This window comes from Carcharhinus amblyrhynchos, chromosome 10 (genome assembly GCF_965287045.1).
Source record: "Carcharhinus amblyrhynchos chromosome 10, sCarAmb.v2.hapA, whole genome shotgun sequence".
Taxonomy (NCBI): Eukaryota; Metazoa; Chordata; class Chondrichthyes; order Carcharhiniformes; family Carcharhinidae; genus Carcharhinus; species Carcharhinus amblyrhynchos.
In genome coordinates this window covers 141,015-160,894 of record NC_137333.1, presented here as the reverse complement: position 1 = coordinate 160,894, position 19,880 = coordinate 141,015, and the positions used below count along the sequence as shown (strand labels likewise).

At 47.6% G+C, this 19,880-nt stretch overlaps 1 protein-coding gene across 3 annotated transcripts in view; it reads left to right on the top strand.

The window, feature by feature from the left end:
• LOC145349491 (rho guanine nucleotide exchange factor 7-like) overlaps positions 1–19,880 on the top strand; it is a 112,102-nt gene that overhangs the window by 64,602 nt on the left and 27,620 nt on the right. For all 3 annotated transcript variants that reach the window (XR_013888080.1, XM_080198027.1, XM_080198026.1), the window contains exons 7-14: positions 2,847–2,941; positions 3,738–3,833; positions 7,638–7,760; positions 12,560–12,698; positions 14,243–14,302; positions 14,995–15,138; positions 15,910–15,996; positions 18,819–18,897. Coding sequence is in view for 2 of the 3 variants with exons in the window: in XM_080198027.1 (XP_080054153.1) it covers positions 2,847–2,941; positions 3,738–3,833; positions 7,638–7,760; positions 12,560–12,698; positions 14,243–14,302; positions 14,995–15,138; positions 15,910–15,996; positions 18,819–18,897 (823 nt within the window). In the remaining variant the exon portion in view is untranslated. The remainder of the gene's footprint in view (positions 1–2,846; positions 2,942–3,737; positions 3,834–7,637; positions 7,761–12,559; positions 12,699–14,242; positions 14,303–14,994; positions 15,139–15,909; positions 15,997–18,818; positions 18,898–19,880) is intronic.

Genomic DNA, 19,880 nt, shown 5'->3' with positions numbered 1-19,880 from the left:
ACTCCCTCGCTGTGCCCCTCACACTCACACCCAGCCCCTCACTCCCTCGCTGTGCCCCTCACACTCACACCCAGCCCCTCACTCCCTCACTGTGTCCCTCACACTCACACCCGGCCCCTCGCTGTGCCCCTCACACTCATACCCGGCCCCTCGCTCCCTCGCTGTGCCCCTCACACTCACACCCAGCCCCTCACTCCCTCGCTGTGCCCCTCACACTCACACCCAGCCCCTCACTCCCTCACTGTGTCCCTCACACTCACACCCGGCCCCTCGCTGTGCCCCTCACACTCATACCCGGCCCCTCGCTCCCTCGCTGTGCCCCTCACACTCACACCCAGCCCCTCACTCCCTCGCTGTGCCCCTCACACTCACACCTGTCCCCTCACTCCCTCGCTGTGTCCCTCACACTCACACCCGGCCCCTCACTGTGCCCCTCACACTCACACCCGGCCCCTCGCTCTCTCGCTGTGCCCCTCACACTCACACCCATCCCCTCACTCCCTCGCTGTGCCCCTCACACACACACCCGGCCCCTCGCTCCCTCGCTGTGCCCCTCACTGTGCCCCTCACACTCACACCCGGCCCCTCGCTGTGCCCCTCACATAAGAACATAAGAAATAGGAGCAGGAGTAGGCCATCTAGCCCTTCGAGCCTGCCCCGCCATTCAATAAGATCATGGCTGATCTGTCGTGGCTCAGTTCCACTTTCCCGCCCTCTCCCCATAACCCTTAATCCCCTCTCTTATCAAGAACCCATCAACCCGCTTCTTAAAAATATTTAGCGAGGCAGCCTCCACCACTTCAACGGGCAGAGAATTCCAGAGATTCACCACCCTTTGAGTGAAGAAGTTCCTCCTCAACTCCGTTCTAAACCGCCTCCCCTTTATCTTGAGGCTGTGCCCCCTAGTCCTACTGTCTTTTTTGAGCGGGAAGAGTCTCTCCACCTCTATCCTATCCATCCCGTTCATCATCTTATACGGCTCAATGAGATCTCCCCTCATTCTTCTAAACTCTAACGAGTACAAGCCTAGTTTATTCAGCCTCTCCTCATAGCTCAATCCCCTCAACTCCGGTATCAGCCTAGTAAACCTCCTCTGCACTCCCTCCAAGGCCAAAATATCCTTGCGCAGGTGCGGCGCCCAAAACTGCACACAGTACTCCAGCTGCGGCCTCACCAATGCCCTATACAGCTGCAGCAAGACCTCCCTACTTTTATATTCAATCCCCCTCGCTATGAAGGCCAGCATCCCATTCGCCTTCCTGACCACCTGCTGCACCTGCAAGCTGGGTTTTTGCGACTCATGCACAAGGACCCCGAGGTCCCTCTGCACCGTCGCCTGCTGCAGTTTTTCGCCCCGTAAGTAATAGTCCTTCCTACCATTCTTCCTACCAAAGTGGACCACCTCACACTTGCCAACATTAAATTCCATTTGCCAGTTCCTGGCCCATTCGCCCAGCCTATCTAGATCCTTCTGCAGACTCTCCACACCCTCCGCACAATTTGCCTTTCCCCCAATCTTGGTGTCATCAGCAAATTTCGACACCCTGCACTCGGTTCCCTCCTCCAGATCATCTATATAAATGGTAAATAGCTGAGGCCCCAGCACCGACCCCTGGGGCACTCACACCCGGCCTCTCGCTCCCTCGCTGTGCCCCTCACACTCACACCCGTCCCCTCACTCCCTCGCTGTGCCCCTCACACTCACACCCGTCCCCTCACTCCCTCGCTGTGCCCCTCACACTCACACCCAGCCCCTCACTCCCTCGCTGTGCCCCTCACACTCACACCCATCCCCTCACTCCCTCACTGTGCCCCTCACACTCACACCCAGCCTCTCGCTCCCTCACTGTGCCCCTCACACTCACACCCGGCCCCTCGCTGTGCCCCTCACACTCACACGTGGCCGTCACTCCCTCACTGTTACATTCCTCCCAACCTATTGCTCCCTTAGCCTGATTTCCAACGCTTTGTGCCTGGGTTCACTCTGATGGTCAAACACGATGACGCAGTGAGTTCTAACTCACCATGACCTTAAAGTACGCTTCCGTCCAACCTCACCTTTGTGGCACAGTAACTTGGCCACTCCCCAGTCACTCATTCCCAGCCCAGAACATGAAACCAGTCTGCTGTAACCATCCAGTCTGATGTCGTAACACAAAGTGTAATGGAGTGAGGGGCTGCTGTGGGACGAGGGGTCGCGGTGAGGGGCTGCAGCGGGGCGGGGGCTGCAGCGGGGTGGCGGGGGGGGGTGGCGAGGGGGCTGCGTCGGGGCGAGGGGTGGCGGTGGGGGGCTGCAGCGGGGTGAGGGGGGTGGCGGTGAGGGGCTGCAGCGGGGTGGCGGTGAGGGGCCGCAGCGGGGTGAGGGGGGTGGCGGTGAGGGGCTGCAGCGGGGTGGCGGTGAGGGGCTGCGGGGGGGGGTGGCGAGGGGGCTGCGTCGGGGCAAGGGGTGGCGGTGGGGGCTGCGGGGGGGGTGGCGAGGGGGCTGCGTCGGGGCGAGGGGTGGCGGTGGGGGGCTGCAGCGGGGTGAGGGGGGTGGCGGTGAGGGGCTGCAGCGGGGTGGCGGTGAGGGGCTGCAGCGGGGCGAGGGGTGGCGGTGAGGGGCTGCAGCGGGGTGAGGGGGGTGGCGGTGAGGGGCTGCAGCGGGGCGAGGGGTGGCGGTGAGGGGCTGCAGCGGGGCGAGGGGTGGCGGTGAGGGGCTGCAGTGGGGCGAGGGGGCTGTGGCGGGACGAGTAACAAAGCAATTCCTGCTCCCATACCTCCCCATACCCTCGGTGTTGCAAAGCAGGAAGGATTTTTATTGTTTCTCTGTTTTTATTGAGTTTCTTCTGAAACTTTTAATTCTGCAGGTGCTACAGAATATTCTGGAAATAGAGTGTGATTATGCGGAGGAGCTAACGATACTTCTGTCCACTTTCCTGCGACCTCTGCAAGCCAGTGATAAGTGAGTTCCATTTCTGTGTCTTTGCTTTATTCACTGTATTTTCTGTAAGATCCTTGCTTTCTGTTGAAACACTTTGTATAGAAAATGAATCAAGAGCAGTTGGAAATCTCCAGAGCGAGAGAGTGAAGGTCAGTGATCACAGGAGAATTGGGTTTTACTGGGAGTTAGGATACAGACAGCAGAGTTTTAGATGAGCTTAAATGTACGTAGGGAGGGAGTGTGGCCTGGACATCATCGGGACACCTGGGTTTGGAGCTAATAAAAGTGAAATAAGGTTTTCAGCAGACAAGCTGAAGTCAAGTTGGAGATTGGCGATGTGAGGAGGATTGAGTAGATGGTCGTGGGGGATGGAATAGATACAGCTTTGCGACAGGGAATGGAGTCCATGTCTTCAGTCCGCTCAATGTTTAATCGGAAAATATTATGGTTCACCTGGGACTGATGTCTGACAAGCAACCTGAAGCTATGAAATAATCACAGAAACCCTGCAATGTTTCTGATATCCTGCATGGAATAACGACTCCCTTTGGCCAGCCTGGGCCCGTGACTCCCTTTGGCCAGCCTGGGCCCGTGACTCCAATCCCACACCCATGTTGCTGGCTCTGAAGTGGTGTAAGCTGTTCCGTTGTAGGAAAACAATGACTCAGGCTGCTTAAAGATGGGTATAAATGGTGTCCTTGTCAGTGATATCCATATCCCAAAAATCAGTTTTAAAAATGTACACTCATGGAGATATGGATGTGTTGTGTCAGATGTGTATATGTATCATTTTAATCCTGTGCTGTGCTGTTTACAGGCTGAGTTCTACTGACATGGGATATTTGATGGGCAACCTGGAGGAGATTTGTTCTTTCCAGCAAATTCTCGTTCAGTCTTTAGAAGAATGCACCAAGTGAGTAATTCTGGGAGGGGAAGTATCAGCTTATTGGAGGAATTGAGTCGCCAGCTCCTTTAAGGAGTGTTCATCAGAAAGGTCATGTGACCCAATCATCCAATGGGAAATGAGCAGGGGGATCCTGGGGCAGAATGCGAACTGGGAATGGCCACATGGATATCGTACTCACTATCTAACTGTAGATAGTAATAAACCCGTTGTTATTGTTCTTTCACTGTGGTCATTAGTTATTGCATTTACTACATTGGCAACAAGGGAAAAACAGCAACTTAGATTGCAACAAAAAAATTTGAAGAAACATTCGTTTGCAAGAGTTGCAGAACAAATCCAATCATGTCCAGGCTGCAAAACAGGAAAAAAGTAGACATGCCTCTCTTCGGAAAATTAGAAGCTTTCAAATCTGCTCCCGAAAACTGGGTACATTACGTGGAGCGTTTGGAATATTTTTTCCATGTGAATGGAATGGAGGGGGAGGATAAGAAGCAAGTTACATTGCTCACTGCATGTGGGACCCAGATGTGTATCTTGATCCAAAGTCTAAATTCCCTGGATGCTCCCAACATGAAAACATTTGCAGAACTCACTGAGCTAACAAAGGACATCACTGCCCCAAGCTCTCAGTAACATTACAAAGATACAAATTTAAATCCATGAAGAGAACTCCAGGGGAGACCATTGCAGCCTTTGTAGCAACGTTAAGACAAAACGCAGAGCATTGTAATTTTGGGTCAGCGTTGAACGACATGTTAAGGGACCGATTGGTATGTGGTGTAAGCAATGCAGCTGTACAGAGAAAATTGTTAACCTACAAACTGTGCTTGAAATGGCGGAACCCAAGAGCTACAAAGGGCACAGAGTGACAAGGTCCACCAGTCAAGGAGGGAAGCTGCAGGCAGCAGTGATGCCCGGAGTGAAGGTGCTGGTTTAAGTAGAAAGATAAACGGAGAAACTGGAAGCTTCTCGAAGTATAGAAGATCTAAACCACAGCCTAGGAATAATGCAGAGTGCTATCGGTGCAGGGGAAGTCCCTCTCCAGAAACGTGCAGGTTTACAACAGATTGTGGGCGGGATTGGGAATATTCCACTCAGAATGCTTCGTGTGTGGATGGAGAGGACATCCGAGGCATAAGTGTAAAAACAAGCAGGGCCTGCCCAGTGCCATCATAGTAAATAACCCAGCCCCAATGAATAGAATAGAGAATTGCCCAGCCAGTAAATGGAACGTCATTGCTAAATTACATGAAAGCAGGCAAGATAATCCCCATCACAGTGGTGTTAGTGAATAACCAGCCACTGAAGATGATAGGTAGACATGAGGGGGTCACGCCAACTACTGTCATGAATGAGCAGACCTCTCGGTACCTCCAAGAGTGTGTTCAACCCCAGAGGTTAAAGAACACTGCAGCTAGACTGGCTACATATAGGTCATCAAAATAATAGAGATAACCACGACTCCAGTGAGTTATAGACAGCAGTCCGCACAGCTACCATTGATTGTGGTGTCGGGTCAATTTAATAGGGTGTGATTGGGTCCAGGAGATCAAGCTGACTTGGCTGGAAATTTTTATAATAAAAGAGAGGTGGGGGGGGGGCCTGCACAAAGTCATCAGAAAATACCAGGAAGTGTTCCAGGAGGAACTAAGAAAAATTAAAGGATTGCAAGCAAAAATCCATGTGGATTCCGAAGCCAGCCTGAGATCTTTTAGAGCAAGATTTGTGCCCCATGCATTATTAGAGAAGGTAGAGGCAGGGCCAAAATGACCGGGAGACTTGGGCATCATCAATCCCGTACGGTTTGCAGAGATGGAAGTAGACACGAGGGTTAGTACTTGCATGCGAGGCAACAGCATATGGGGTTGGGGCTGTTATCCCACACAAAAGGTGACGTGTCAGAGAGATCTATCGGATACATTTCAAGAATCCTATTAGATGCAGAAGGAGTATAGTCCCAGATAGAATAAGAAGGCCTAGCTGTTATATAGAGTATTGAGATGTTTCATCAAGGCATTTTACTATCATCACAGATTGCAAGCCACTTTTAGGGCATTTCAAGGAAGACAAAGTGATTCCACCAATTACTTCTGCTAGAATACAATGATGGGCACCGTTCTTGTCACTGTGTGAGTATAACATTCAAACATCAGCCAGGGGCTCATATAGCCAATGCAAACACCTTAGGTTGCCTCCCGTTACCAGAAAATATGCCACCGTCTGATCTAACAAGGGATTATAATGATTTTCAACTTTCTGGACTCTACCTGTAATAGCACCACAAATTAAACACTGGACTAATAGAGAACCATTGTTATTGAAGATTAAACACTCAATACTGCCTGAAAAGCAGAATGAGAGCTTCAGAGGAAATGAAGCTTTATCAGCACAGGACACATGAACTCAGCTGTGTGGATAGCATCATCTTTTGGGGAATGAGAATGGTCACCCTCACACCAGGAATAGACTTACTGTTTGAAGAATTGCACAGTGCCTATCCGGATGTGTGGCAGATGATGATGCCTGCAAGAACTTATGTTTGATGGTCTGACATTGATGTGGATGCAGACAGGATTGTGAAATAATGTGATCAGTGCCAATTACAGCAAAGGTTACCTGCTGCAGCACCCTCAGGAATAGCCGGGTCGCTTATGGGTGATTCCATCCCAAAGCAGAGAGGGAAGGGAAAATGCTCCAAAGTCACTCTCGCTTCTGCAAATATTCCTCCAGTCCACCTGAAAAGTAGTGTCTGTGCGTGTGTGTGTGTGTGTGTGTGTGTGTGTGTGTTAGTGTTTCAGCTCTGTGATTGCAATGAGGCCGATGACTGATGTGCATGCAGTGTAAAATGTGATGTAGCAGTTCCCTCTTAGTCACACACTATTCAACTTGGCAATTTATCAACTTTCCCTCATTGTGTTTTGTTTATATCCAATTCAGTCAATCAAATTCCAATTCAAAGTCTCAGCAAGTGAGACATTCCCGATCCAAGCTGACAGAACAGGCTTCCCACTTCCTGTCTTGGGTTTGATCTACATGATCCAAGGTGATTGGAGCAGGCATTGCACCTTCTCCAAGGCTTGATCTCAGTTGTATCTTAGCTTAAAGGCCGAGATGCTGCTTTAAAAAATTGCTTCAAATGAAGCTCAGTGTAACCTCATGATTTCAACTAAGTGCAGGATACCAAAACTACACATGATCTTAGCGAAGTTATTACATTCAAATCCAGGAGCTCCCCTCTAACAGCACTGAGAATGTCACTATTCGTTGTGACTTCAACAGTTTGACAAGAAGGCAGTAATCTCCACATACGAAGAATTAATCAAAGTCTGGCTGATTCAGTTGTTATCATAGAATCATAGAACCCTACAGTGCTGAAAGAGGCCCTTCGGCCCATTGAGTCTACACTGAACACAATCCCACCCAGGCCCCATCCCCATATCCCTACATATTATACTCACTAATCCCTCTAACCTACGCATCTCAGGGCACTAAGGGGCAATTTCTTAGCATGGCCAATCAACCTAACCCACACATCTTTGGACTGTGGGAGGAAACCAGAGCACCCAGAGGAAACCCATGCGGACGTGAGGAGAATGTACAATCTCCACACAGACAATGACCCGAGCTGGGAATCGAACCCGCGTCCCTAGAGCTGTGAAGTAGCACTGCTAACCACTGTGTTACCATGCTGCCCACAGAATGCTTCCCTTTCAATTCCAATTAGTTGATTGATCATAAAATAGTTTATTGGCAACAGTTTCTAAAGCAAACGTGTGCTTGTTTTGTGCCTCTGTTACTTTGTGTACACAGGTTACCCGAGTTTCAGCAGAAGGTTGGAGGATGTTTCGGAAGCCTAATGTCCCAAATGAAAAGTCTGTACCTAGCTTACTGTGCCAACCATCCCTGGGCTGTCCATGTCCTCACAGAATTCAGGTATGTGACTGATCCTCCTGTCCAGGACAGTAGACCTTCCATTCCGCAGGCACCAAAAGGTGCAAGGGATTTGGCAACATTGGGGGGTAAGTATTCAAATTTCACTCTCCAATTCTGAACATCACCCAGTTGGAGTAGGTATCAGTTTAACCCTGGATGTGCTGGTGTGATGTACGCAATGACAAAGTGCACAGAAGGGGGTGTTGTCTGCCTGGTGCTCGGGTCCGGGATGTCACAGCTGGGCTGCAGAGGAACCTGGAGTGGGAAGGTGAGAATCCGGTCGTTGTGGTACATGTGGGTGCCGGTGACGTAAGCAAAATGCGAACTGAGGATCTGGGGAGAGAGTATGAGAAGCTGGGAATGGAATTAAAAAGTAGAACCGACAAGGTGGTTATCTCTGGGTTACTGCCTGAACCGAGTGCAGACGGGCGTAGGGTTGACAGGATTAAGGAAGTGAATGGGTGGCTCAGGGATTGGTGTGGGAGGAATGGGTTTGAATTTATGGGGCATTGGCACCAGTATTGGGGTAGGTGGGACCTGTTCGGGCGGGATGGGGTTGGTCTGAACCGTGCTGGGACCAGAGTGCTGGCAAATCGAGTAAAGAGGACTGTAGACAGGGCTTTAAACTAATTAGGGGGGGGGAGGGTGCGAGGGTAGGTGACATTACGAGGTCTAAAGTTAAGGATAGAGTACATGTAAGGGAAGAGGCCGAGGATGTCCCAATAATAGAGGGAGTAGAGGGCGTGAGTATGGTTGGTGGCATTACAGCAAATAGGGTCCAGGTGAAGGCTGGGATGAAAGCGCTTTATCTGAATGCACGAAGCATTCGGAATAAAGTGGATGAGCTGGTGGCGCAGATCAACACAAATGGATACGATCTGGTGGCCATTACAGAGACGTGGCTGCAAGGTGACAGGGACTGGGAGCTGAATGTACAGGGCTATCAAGTGTTTAGGAAGGATAGGCAGGAGGAAAGAGGGGGTGGCGTAGCTCTGCTGATTAAGGATAGCATCAAGGTGGTAGCAAGGGATGATATTGGAGCCAAAGAGCAGAAAGTGGGTGGAGATTAGGAACAGCAAAGGGAGGAAGACGCTGGTGGGTGTCGTCTATAGGCCCCCGAATAATGATCTGGAGGTGGGGCGGGCTGTTAACGCGCAAATAAGTGCGGCGTGCAGGAATGGGACGGCCGTAGTTATGGGGGATTTCAATCTGCATATTGATTGGTCGACCCATGTTGGACGCGGTGGGCTCGAGGAGGAGTTCTTGGAATGCTGCCGGGATAATTTCCTTGAACAATGTGTGTTGGAGCCGACGAGGGAGCGAGCTATCTTGGATCTGGTGCTAAGTAATGAGGCAGGTAGAATTAGGGACCTTGCGGTGAAGGATCCTCTTGGGGAGAGTGATCATTGTATGGTGGAGTTTCTGGTGCAGATGGAGGAGGAGAAAGTGGGTTCCCGGACACGCGTACTTTGTTTGAATAGAGGGGAGTACGGTAGGATGAGAGAAGAATTGGCGAATGTTGACTGGGGGAGCGCGTTGGAGGGAGGGTCTGCTGAGGAGCAGTGGAGGATCTTTAAGGAGATCTTTCTGGGTGCTCAGCAGAAGTTTATTCCGATGGTCAAAAAGGGCCGTAGGGGGAGAGGTAATTAGCCGTGGATAACGAAGGAGGTGAAGGAAAGTGTTAAATTAAAAGCGGAGGAATTTAGAGTAGCTAAGAGTAGTGGGCGAGAAGAGGATTGGGAGAGGTTTAAATGTCAACAAAGATTGACAAAGAAGTTGATAAAGAAGGGTAGGAGAAACTATGAAGCTGGGCTAGCGCTTAATATAAAAAAGGATAGCAAGAGTTTTTATAAATATATAAAAAGGAAGAGGCTGGCTAGGGTGAACGTTGGTCCTTTAGAGGATGAGAAAGGGGACCTAGTGGTAGGGGATGGGGATATGGCTAAGGTCTTGAATAACTTTTTTGTTTCTGTCTTCACGGAGGAGGACGTGAATAATTTGCCGGGTGTTAGAGATGGAAAGGTGGTAGGACTGGAGGGTCTTAATGACATTACTGTTACTAGAGAGGTGGTGCTCGACAGACTGGAGGGGCTGATTGTGGACAAGTACCCAGGACCGGATGGAATGCATCCGAGGGTTCTGAAAGAAATGGCGGAGGTGATAGTGGATGCCGTGGTGGTTATTTTCCAGACGACGCTGGATTCCGGGGAAGTGCCGGAAGATTGGAAAACAGCTAATGTTACGCCGTTGTTTAGGAAGGGTGCCAGGCAAAAGGCAGGGAATTATAGGCCGGTTAGTTTAATGTCTGTGGTAGGTAAAATGTTAGAATCCGTCATTAAGGAGGAAATTGCGAGGCATCTTGAAGGGAATTGCTTGATAGAGCAGACGCAGCACGGTTTCATTAAAGGGAAGTCGTGTCTGACAAATTTACTGGAGTTCTATGAGGATGTGTCTAGGGCAGTGGATAGAGGAGAGCCGGTGGATGTGGTCTTTCTGGATTTTCAGAAGGCGTTTGACAAAGTACCTCACGAGAGGTTATTGCAGAAGGTCGGGGGACATGGAGTTGGGGGTAGGGTGTTAGCGTGGATAGAGGATTGGTTGTCAAATAGGAGGCAGAGAGTGGGGGTCAACGGGTGCTATTCGGATTGGCGGATGGTGACTAGTGGAGTGCCCCAGGGGTTGGTGCTGGGGCCTCAGCTTTTTACCATTTATATAGATGATCTGGAGGAGGGAACCGAGTGTAGGGTGTCGAAATTTGCTGATGACACCAAGATTGGGGGAACGGCAAATTGTGCGGAGGGTGTGGAGAGTCTGCAGAAGGATCTAGATAGGCTGGGCGAATGGGCCAGGAAATGGCAAATGGAGTTTAATGTTGGCAAGTGTGAGGTGGTCCACTTTGGTAGGAATAATGGTAGGAAGGACTATTACTTATGTGGCGAAAAACTGCAGCAGGCGACGGTGCAGAGGGACCTCGGGGTCCTTGTGCATGAGTTGCAAAAACCCAGCTTGCAGGTGCAGCAGGTGGTCAGGAAGGCGAATGGGATGCTGGCCTTCATAGCGAGGGGGATTGAATATAAAAGTAGGGAGGTCTTGCTGCAGCTGTATAGGGCATTGGTGAGGCCGTGGCTGGAGTACTGTGTGCAGTTTTGGGCGCCGCACCTGCGCAAAGATATTTTGGCCTTGGAGGGAGTGCAGAGGAGGTTTACTAGGCTGATACCGGAGTTGAGGGGGTTGAGCTATGAGGAGAGGCTGAATAAACTAGGCTTGTACTCGTTAGAGTTTAGAAGAATGAGGGGAGATCTCATTGAGCCGTATAAGATGATGAATGGGATGGATAGGATAGAGGTGGAGAGACTCTTCCCGCTCAAAAAAGACAGTAGGACTAGGGGGCACAGCCTCAAGATAAAGGGGGGGCGGTTTAGAATGGAGTTGAGGAGGAACTTCTTCACTCAAAGGGTGGTGAATCTCTGGAATTCTCTGCCCATTGAAGTGGTGGAGGCTGCCTCGCTAAATATTTTTAAGACGCGGGTTGATGGGTTTTTGATAAGAGAGGGGATTAAGGGTTATGGGGAGAGGGCGGGAAAGTGGAACTGAGCCACGACAGATCAGCCATGATCTTATTGAATAGCGGGGCAGGCTCGAAGGGCTAGATGGCCTACTCCTGCTCCTATTTCTTATGTTCTTATGTATGTGCTATCCTCGATGCTTCTGTTTGTGCTTTAGTTGTGTCAGTGTCACAGACTAATTTCCATATTTATCTGGGTAACGCTTATCAAAGCAGAAGTAACCTGCTGAGCTGGTAGTCCTGATAATGAAAACATATAAATGGGAATGAATTAACAATGGTTGTTGAAGGTTTCCAGTGATGGGACTGTGACTGTTGCCTTTGGCAGCTTGTTCCATTACCAGGTTGTCCTTGGAAAAACAGATTGTGGTTTTTGTGGTTTGGGTGGATTGCTATCTTGTGTTTTGTCATTGCCAGAGGACATCAGGGACATGTTTTTGTCAATTCCCACCACCCCACTCCATATTTAATAGATCATGGTCAAAATCTTTCGTCAAAATGTGATAGTGGTGTATTTCCCATACTAATTCTTGCAGAATTGTGCAACACACCTTTGAATCACTTCTTTCTTATTGACATCTCTCAACATGTGAGGATCCCACACAAACATGCTTATGTGTGGTGCTAGTGTTTGTTTGCAGTTCCCCAACAGGGGATGTCAGCCTGGTGAATCTTTCCACAAAGAATTTTAGCACAAGAAGAGAGCTTTTTGGGTCACCTTCATGAAGTTGCATCTCCCCCATGGGTGGATTTCATGACCCAGTTCCCTGCCCTGTCCCCACAAACCTGGAGTGATTGGCAACTGTAATTGATTCAGCATCAGTCATCACACGTGGAAGAGCACCCCATATCCCAATAAGTCTTCATGAAGACACTTCTTGTAATCTTCATTGTGCATTGGCTGCTCCGGTCATTGCCTCTTACCTTTAGAATCCATAGAATCCCCACGGTGCAGAAGGAGGCCATTTGGCCTATCAAGTCATCACTATTTTGTCTACTAATGCTAGTCCTGTTTGCCTTGTCTCATCTTTTTATTATTTGGAACACTACCAACAAATAGCTCTCAATATAAAATGTTTCAAAGTCCCCTCAGTCTCAGACACCTCAGTTAAAGGCCCTTCAATTCTAAACACTTCTTTAAAACACTGTTACTCATCTAAATTCAAGTGAAATGCAGGATTGAATCAAAGAATTTGGACTATCCGTGTAATGGGCCAATATTTTTCCTCTTCAGTGAGGAGTTGGGAGAGTTTATGGAAATGAAAGGAGCGAGCAGCCCTGGGATTCTCATGCTGACCACGAGCCTCAGCAAACCCTTCATGAGGCTAGACAAGTACCCAACGTTGCTGAAAGAACTGGAGCGCCACATGGAGGTAAAGCATTTCCACCTGCTAATAACGGATATCTGAGAAATACTTCCTTCATGTCCTTACTCTGAGCTGCATCATCAGAGGATGTCAGTCAGACACAGATTCAGTTTGAAGGTAGACATCCCTGAGCAAAATGGTTCATTCTTAACTTTAGTTAATGATGTTAGAGTCGTTCATAGAATGAAACAGGTCCTTTGGCCCAACTTGTCCATGCTGCCCCTTTTCTTTTAAGCTAGTCCCAATTGCCTCCATTTGGCTCACATCCCTCTATACCCATCTTACCCATGTAACTATCTAAATGCTTTTTAAAAGACAAAATTGTACCCACCTCTACTACTGCCTCTGGCAGCTCATTCCAGACACTCACCACCCTCTGTGTGAAAAAATTGCCATTCTGGACCCTTTTGTATCTCTCCCCTGTCACTTTAAACCTATGCCCTTTAGTTTTAGACTCTCCTACCTTTGGGAAAAGATATTGACTATTCAGCTGATCTGCCTCTCATTAGTTTATAGACCTCTATAAGATCACCCCTTAGCCTTCTATGCTCCAGAGAAAAAGGTCCCAGTCTAATCAGCCTCTCCTTATAACTCAATCCATCAAGTCTCAGTAGCATCCTAGTAAATCTTTTCTGCACTTTTTCTAGTTTAATAATATCCTTTCTATAATAGGGCGACTAGAACTGTACACAGTATTCCAAGTGTGGCCTTACCAATGTCTTGTACAACTTCAAAAAGATGTCCCAATTCCTGTATTCAATGTTCTGACCAATGAAACCAAGCATGCCGAATGCCTCCTTCACCTCCATGTCCACTCCACTTTCATTTGATTTGTAGTCAGTCATTGAGCAGCAATGATGGAGATTGGATTAACTATATTTGCCTCCCAAGGAACATTATGAACCTGTACCCCTAAATCTCTTTGTTCTATACCTCTTCCCAACGCCCTACCATTAACTAAGTAGGTCCTGCCCTGGTTCAGTCTACCAAAATGCATCACCTCGCATTTATCTAAATTAAACTCCATCTGCCATTTGTCAGCCCACTGGCCCAATTGATCAAAACCCTGTTGCAATCCTAGATAACCTTCTTCACTGTCCACTATGCCACCAATTTTAGTGTCATCTGCAAACTTACTAACCATGCCTCCTAAATTCTCTTCCAAATCATCAATATAAATGACAAATAACACTGGACCCAGCACCGATCCCTGAGGCTGGTCACAGGCCTCCAGTTTGAAAAACAACCCTTGACAACCACCCTCTGTCTTCTGTCATTAATTCAATTTTGTATCCATTTGACTACCTCCCCCTGGACCCCGTGAGATTTAACCTTATGCAACAACCTGCCATGTGGTACCTTGTCAAAAGGTGAACAAGCTAGTCTCTTTTGTATCATTGTGTCAGGCTGGCCTGTCTGCATATTGCTTGCCTATGGTTATAGTGAGTGGGTCAGATAGTGCCAGCCCATGGAGATGAGTTCCAGGCTGTATTTCCTTTGATTGCCAAGTGTCAATTTTCAGATGCTGATGTGTCCATTTGTCTCTTTAGGAATATCACCCGGACTGGCATGATATCCAGAGATCCATGAATGCTTTCAAGAGTCTCTCAGTAGGTGATATTATGAACTTCTTATAAATGCAGTTGAGTTGAGAAATCCCAAGACTTGCTATAGTGAGAATGTAATCTGTTAATCGACTGTACTTTCAGAATGTGTCTGCCTCAAACCCACAGAGATTACTTTCTGTGTAAATGTGAAAATTGCCATTTGTTTCTCTGCTCTGTGCTTAGTTTAATAATTTAAAGGGAATTAAGAGATTGAAAACCTTGAATATGAAGCAGGGCAATAACAGAAATCCCTAACCAGTCCATCTGTTACTTGGAAATAATTAAGCTTGAAGTTTGAACCAATCGGTTAATGTTGGTACAAGAAGCTTTCTGATCCAGTGTTGACATGTGCCAAGCTCGATTTCCATCTTTAACATGCCTGGGACAGACCAGCATCCACTGAGAAACTGGCTCTGCAGCCGAGCTCTCTATACAGGGCGGGCAGTGTCTGATGATCGGTCCTGGTAGCCTGAGTCACGAGTATTGCACTCATTCTGGGGAAGATTGGTAGAGAGAGTGGCTTTAACATAGAACACTACAGCACAAACAGGCCCTTCGGCCCACAAGTTGCCTACAAGTAAGAGGAATAGTTTTCCTATTCTTAGCAGCACATTGAAACTGGGCAGAAAAATCCCTTCCTTTTTGTTGTACAATGTGCTGGGCGTTGGAGAGATGAAAGTTTTTTTTTCAATTAGTCACAGTGTCAAGAAGTGAGGAAGAAGAAGGAACTGGAACTGCAGATCCTGACAGAAACGGTCCATGGTTGGGAAGGTGAAGATATCCGGACTCTGGGAAATGTTATCTACATGTCACAGGTCACGGTGCAGTGTGGAAATGAGGTAACTTTCCCTCGCTCTCTTTCTTCATCATTCCATCCATACTGACCATTGAAATTTACAGTTTCTGTTCTTTATTTGGATGGTGTTTATGGGACAGGCCTCCTGCAGCTACTGACAGGAAAATGAGCCTCGCCAGGATCAGTCCCAGTGACAAAGGCCTGTTACTGCCCAGACACAAACAGGGAGCCTGCCCAGTGGATCCTGGCAACAGGGGGCCCACTTAATGACTGGGACACAGGCCATGACCACATGACAATGTGGGGCCCAGCCTGACCACTCAGCAATGGGCGCACTGCCTGGCAATGGGAGCCCCCAACAATGGGAGCCTGGCAATGGCACCTGGCAATGGGGGCCTGGTCTGCCCAGCCACATCTTTTCCACTTTCACAACTCCTATATGAGAATTTGACGTTTGGTTCCAAATCCTAAGTTTTATTGGAGATGACAGGAGAAATGTGCCCTCCTACCCCCTCCATTTTTCAGCTGAGAATGAAATGCTCACCATCATTTAGGAAGCACCTCTGGAATGGTCAGCAAGGTGAGGGGTGTTCTTGCGACCCCCCCCCCCCCCCCCAGGATTCACTCCCTCAGCACGAACCTGTTGGAAATCCTCACAACAGATTTCCAATTCCAGTGTCTCTGCCAATGTTTGGGCGACGGATTGGAAATTCCAGATCTCCAGCAGTGTTTCACTCTATCAGTCACACTGTTCTATTGGAAGCTGCCTTCACATAATTCTTTTCAAATTATTTTCTTTCTTTTTATTTTTCAGGAAAAGTGTGAGAGGTATTTTCTCCTGTTCCCGCATGTTTTACTCATGCTCTCTGCCAGTCCCAGAATGAGTGGTTTCATTTACCAGGTGAGAGGGAAACTCACTCATTCCTTGAGTTATTGTAACATCAGAGGTTTCAGTGATATCAGTGTTCCAATCTTCAGCTTGTTTACATGAATTCTTTTCCAGTGTATAAACGGAAGCTATCTTGTAAATCAGCATCACCACCTTGCTATTGTGCGTGCGCCTTTAAGGGTCCGTGTGTTAAACTGCTGCCAGTCATTGCACACCTCGACAGGACGTGATGCAGTAGTCCCATGATTTGTAATCAGTCTTTGAGCAGCAATGATGGAGATTGGATTAACTATATTTGCCTCCCAAGGAACATTATCTGTATACAGTCTCATCTTCCAATAAGGAATTTGCCTACATTATTATTTCTCCGTCCTTATGCATGATTAGTACATTTACTTTAAAGAAAAGATGACGGCATCTTACAGAATCACGACAACGCAGAAGGAGGCCAATCGGCCCATCGAGCCTGCACTGACAATAATCCCACCCAGTCCTGTCCGTGTAACCTCGTGTATTTACCCTGCTAATCCCCCTGATGCTAAGAGGCAATTTAGCGTGGCTAATCAACCCAACCAGCACATCTTTGGACTGTGGGAGGAAACCCACGCAGGCATGGGGTGAACGTGCAGACTCCACACAGACAGTGACCCAAAGCTGGAACTGAACCCGGGTTCCTGGCACCATGAGGCAGCAGTGCTAATCACTGTGTCACCGTGCTGTTTCACTTGCTTTTACATCCACAGCTCCAGAGGCAGTGAAAGTTTCATTTATTGTAAGCAATAACCTATCAGGAAGCTCCTAACATCCAGCTCAAACACCAAGAAATAGCCAGATTTACATCTTGGCATCTGGTTATAGAATTTATCAGTCTAGTGTTTAAACTTTGTCAAATTCATTGATAGCTAAGTTAACATTTTTAATCTTTAGCATCTGACAGTGGTGAGAATGTGGAACTCACTACCACGTGGACTGGTTGAGACGATTGGCATTGTTGAACCATTCAGCCCATGGACCCTGTACCGAAACAACCCCCCACCCAGGCTCTATCCTGTAACCCTGCCCCCCTGATGCTAAGAGGCAAATGTTTTTACGTGGCAGGGGGCTACACTTCCATTTTCTTCATGCGAGGGGTTGGTGAACTTACTTCAGAAAGATAAAGATTTAGCACAAAGTTAAACCGAATTTCAAAAATAAACTGAGGTATTGGGGTCCGGGTCCACAGGACTCTTAAATCGGCCTCACAGGTGGAGGATGTGGTCAAGAAGGCGTATGGTGTACTGGCCTTCATTAATCGAGGGATTGAGTTTAGGAGTCGGGAGGTAATGCTGCAACTTTATGAGACCCTTGTCAGGCCTCATTTGGAGTATTGTGCGCAGTTCTGGTCGCTTCACTATAGGAAAGATGTAGAAGCTATTGAAAGGGTACAGAGGAGATTTACAAGGATGTTGTCTGGACTGGGAGGCATGCCTTATGAAGTTAGGTTGAGGGAACTGGGTCTCTTTTCCCTGGAGAGACGAAGGTTGAGAGGCAACCTGATAGAAGTTTATAAAATGTTGAGAGGTATAGATAGGGTGGATTCTCAGAGGCTATTTCCCCGGGTTGAAATGGTTGCTACAAGAGGACACAGATTTAAGGTGTGGGGCGGCAAGTACAGAAGTGATGTTAGGGGTAAGTTTTTCACTCAGAGGGTGGTGAGTGAGTGGAATCGGCTGCCATCAGTGGTGGTGGAGGCGAACTCGCTGGGGTCTTTTAAAAGACTTCTGGATGAGTATATGGGATTTAATGGGATTGGGGGTTATAGATAGGTGTTGATGTGATCGGCGCAACTCGTGGGCCGAAGGGCCTGTTTGTGCTGTAGTGTTCTATGTTCTATTAAAGAAAGCAACAACTGCTGTGCAAAAATAAAGCAATGTCACGGCGCTAAATTGTTCAGTTTAAAAAAGAGAGTAATTAATAAAAATGACTTTATTACAAATTTGTGCTGAATTCTGTGTCATTTATATAAATGGGAAGCCAAAGAAGACAAGTTATAGAACCCCCCCACATCCACTGCCAGCCGCTGCTCCCTCCCCCACCCCCTGACAAGCACTGCTGGTGTTCCCCCAATCCAATAAAAGTAATTTTATCGACTCGCTGGTGTTCCCCCATAACAAACTCTCTAACTGTGCAGTCTGATGTTTAACATCACGTATCTTAAATTTTTGTCACAACTTTTCAAAATGGCACTTTATCAATTTCATTCGGAAAGCTATTTTGATCTGATTAGACCTCTGAAACTCCTTGGGATGTTTCCTGTATTAAAAGAGCTACATACCATTTTGTTAATACAGATGTGATTATTTGAGATTATAAATGATTATCGAACATATCTGATTTAAATTGCTTCACAATTGGTTGCCGTGTCTTCAGCTGCTTGAGGCCCCAAGCTCTAGAATGAACCTTCCTAAACCTCCCCAGCTTTGACAAAGGGTCTTCTGGACTCCAAAAGTCAGCTGTTTTCTTTCCTTACAGATGCTGCCAGACCTGCTGAGATTTTCCAGCATTTTCTCTTTTGGCTCCCTAAGCTCCTCTGTCTCTCTTCCCTCCATTAAGCTGTTCTTTAAAACCTATCTCTGTGACCGAGCTTTTGGCCATTTGCCTTTAATATCTCCTCAAGGCCTCAGTGTCAAATTTGTTTTATAATCCATCTGTGAAAAATCTTGGATTCATCTTTATCATCATTATGTTAAAAGTTATAAATGTGATGTGGTTGTTGCAAATATGAACGAGTTGAGAGAATGATGATGTACGTTTGCAATGTAAATGGTAAATTATTGACTTTATCTGGTTATTAGGGAAAGTTGCCATTAACAGGACTGACAGTCACCAGGTTAGATGACAGTGACGTTGACAAGAACACCTTTGAAATCACTGGTGAGTTATTAGCCCAATTCAGGGTTTCTGTTGACTCCAGTTATCCTGACTCAAATCTACAAACAGCACACAGAATCCACAGGGAAAGGGGGATTTCCCCGCTTACTGCCAGGCTGGGTGACTGATTCCTGAAGCTAAATCCTGAGATGCCAGGGAGAGTTTCAAAATACTTTCCAAAAATGCTACAACTTTGAGCTCTTCTCTGTTTTTGCGTGTTCCTCGTTTCAAATTGTAGATATAAAATTTCAGGAAACCTGATTTTTAAATGATGTATTTCTTACACGTTAGCAACAGTTCGTTGATAAAGGAACAAATTAGCTGTGACCTGGGGAGTGGATTGGGGAAAATGCAATGAAGCAATACTCCTGATCAGCAGCTCAGTGGCCAAGAGCTTGGGTCAGAGATCAGCTACACTACCTGGACTGGTCAGTTGTCCAGACCATACTCTCAGAGAGAGGCCACATCGAATTAACTGTGAGGCACAGATATTAAAAAACAATGGACCAGAGGTGACCAGCCAGTTTATCACGTCTTTTTTTATTCAGTTGTTCAGCAGTGATGGCAACACTGACGTTTATTACCCATCCCAAATTGCCCTTGAGAAGGTGGTGGTGAGCTGCCACCCTGAACCACTGAAGTCCAAATGGTATAGGTACATCCACAGTGCTGTTAGGGAGTGAGTGCCAGGATTTTGACCCACTGGCAGTAAAGGAATGAAGATATTTTTCCAAGTCAGGATGTTGTGTGTCTTGGAGGGGAATTTACAGATGGTAGAGTTCCCAGGTATCTGCTGTCCTTGTCCTTCCAGAGGATAGAGTAGTTTAAAGATATGATGACCCTGCCGCAGAACCCCGATAGTGCAGGAGGAGGCCATTCGGCCCATCGACTCTGCACCAACTGATAGAGCATCCGATCTAGGCCCTGAATCCCCCCATTTTGCACATTTACCATCCCCCTAACCCACACATCTTTGGACTGTGGGA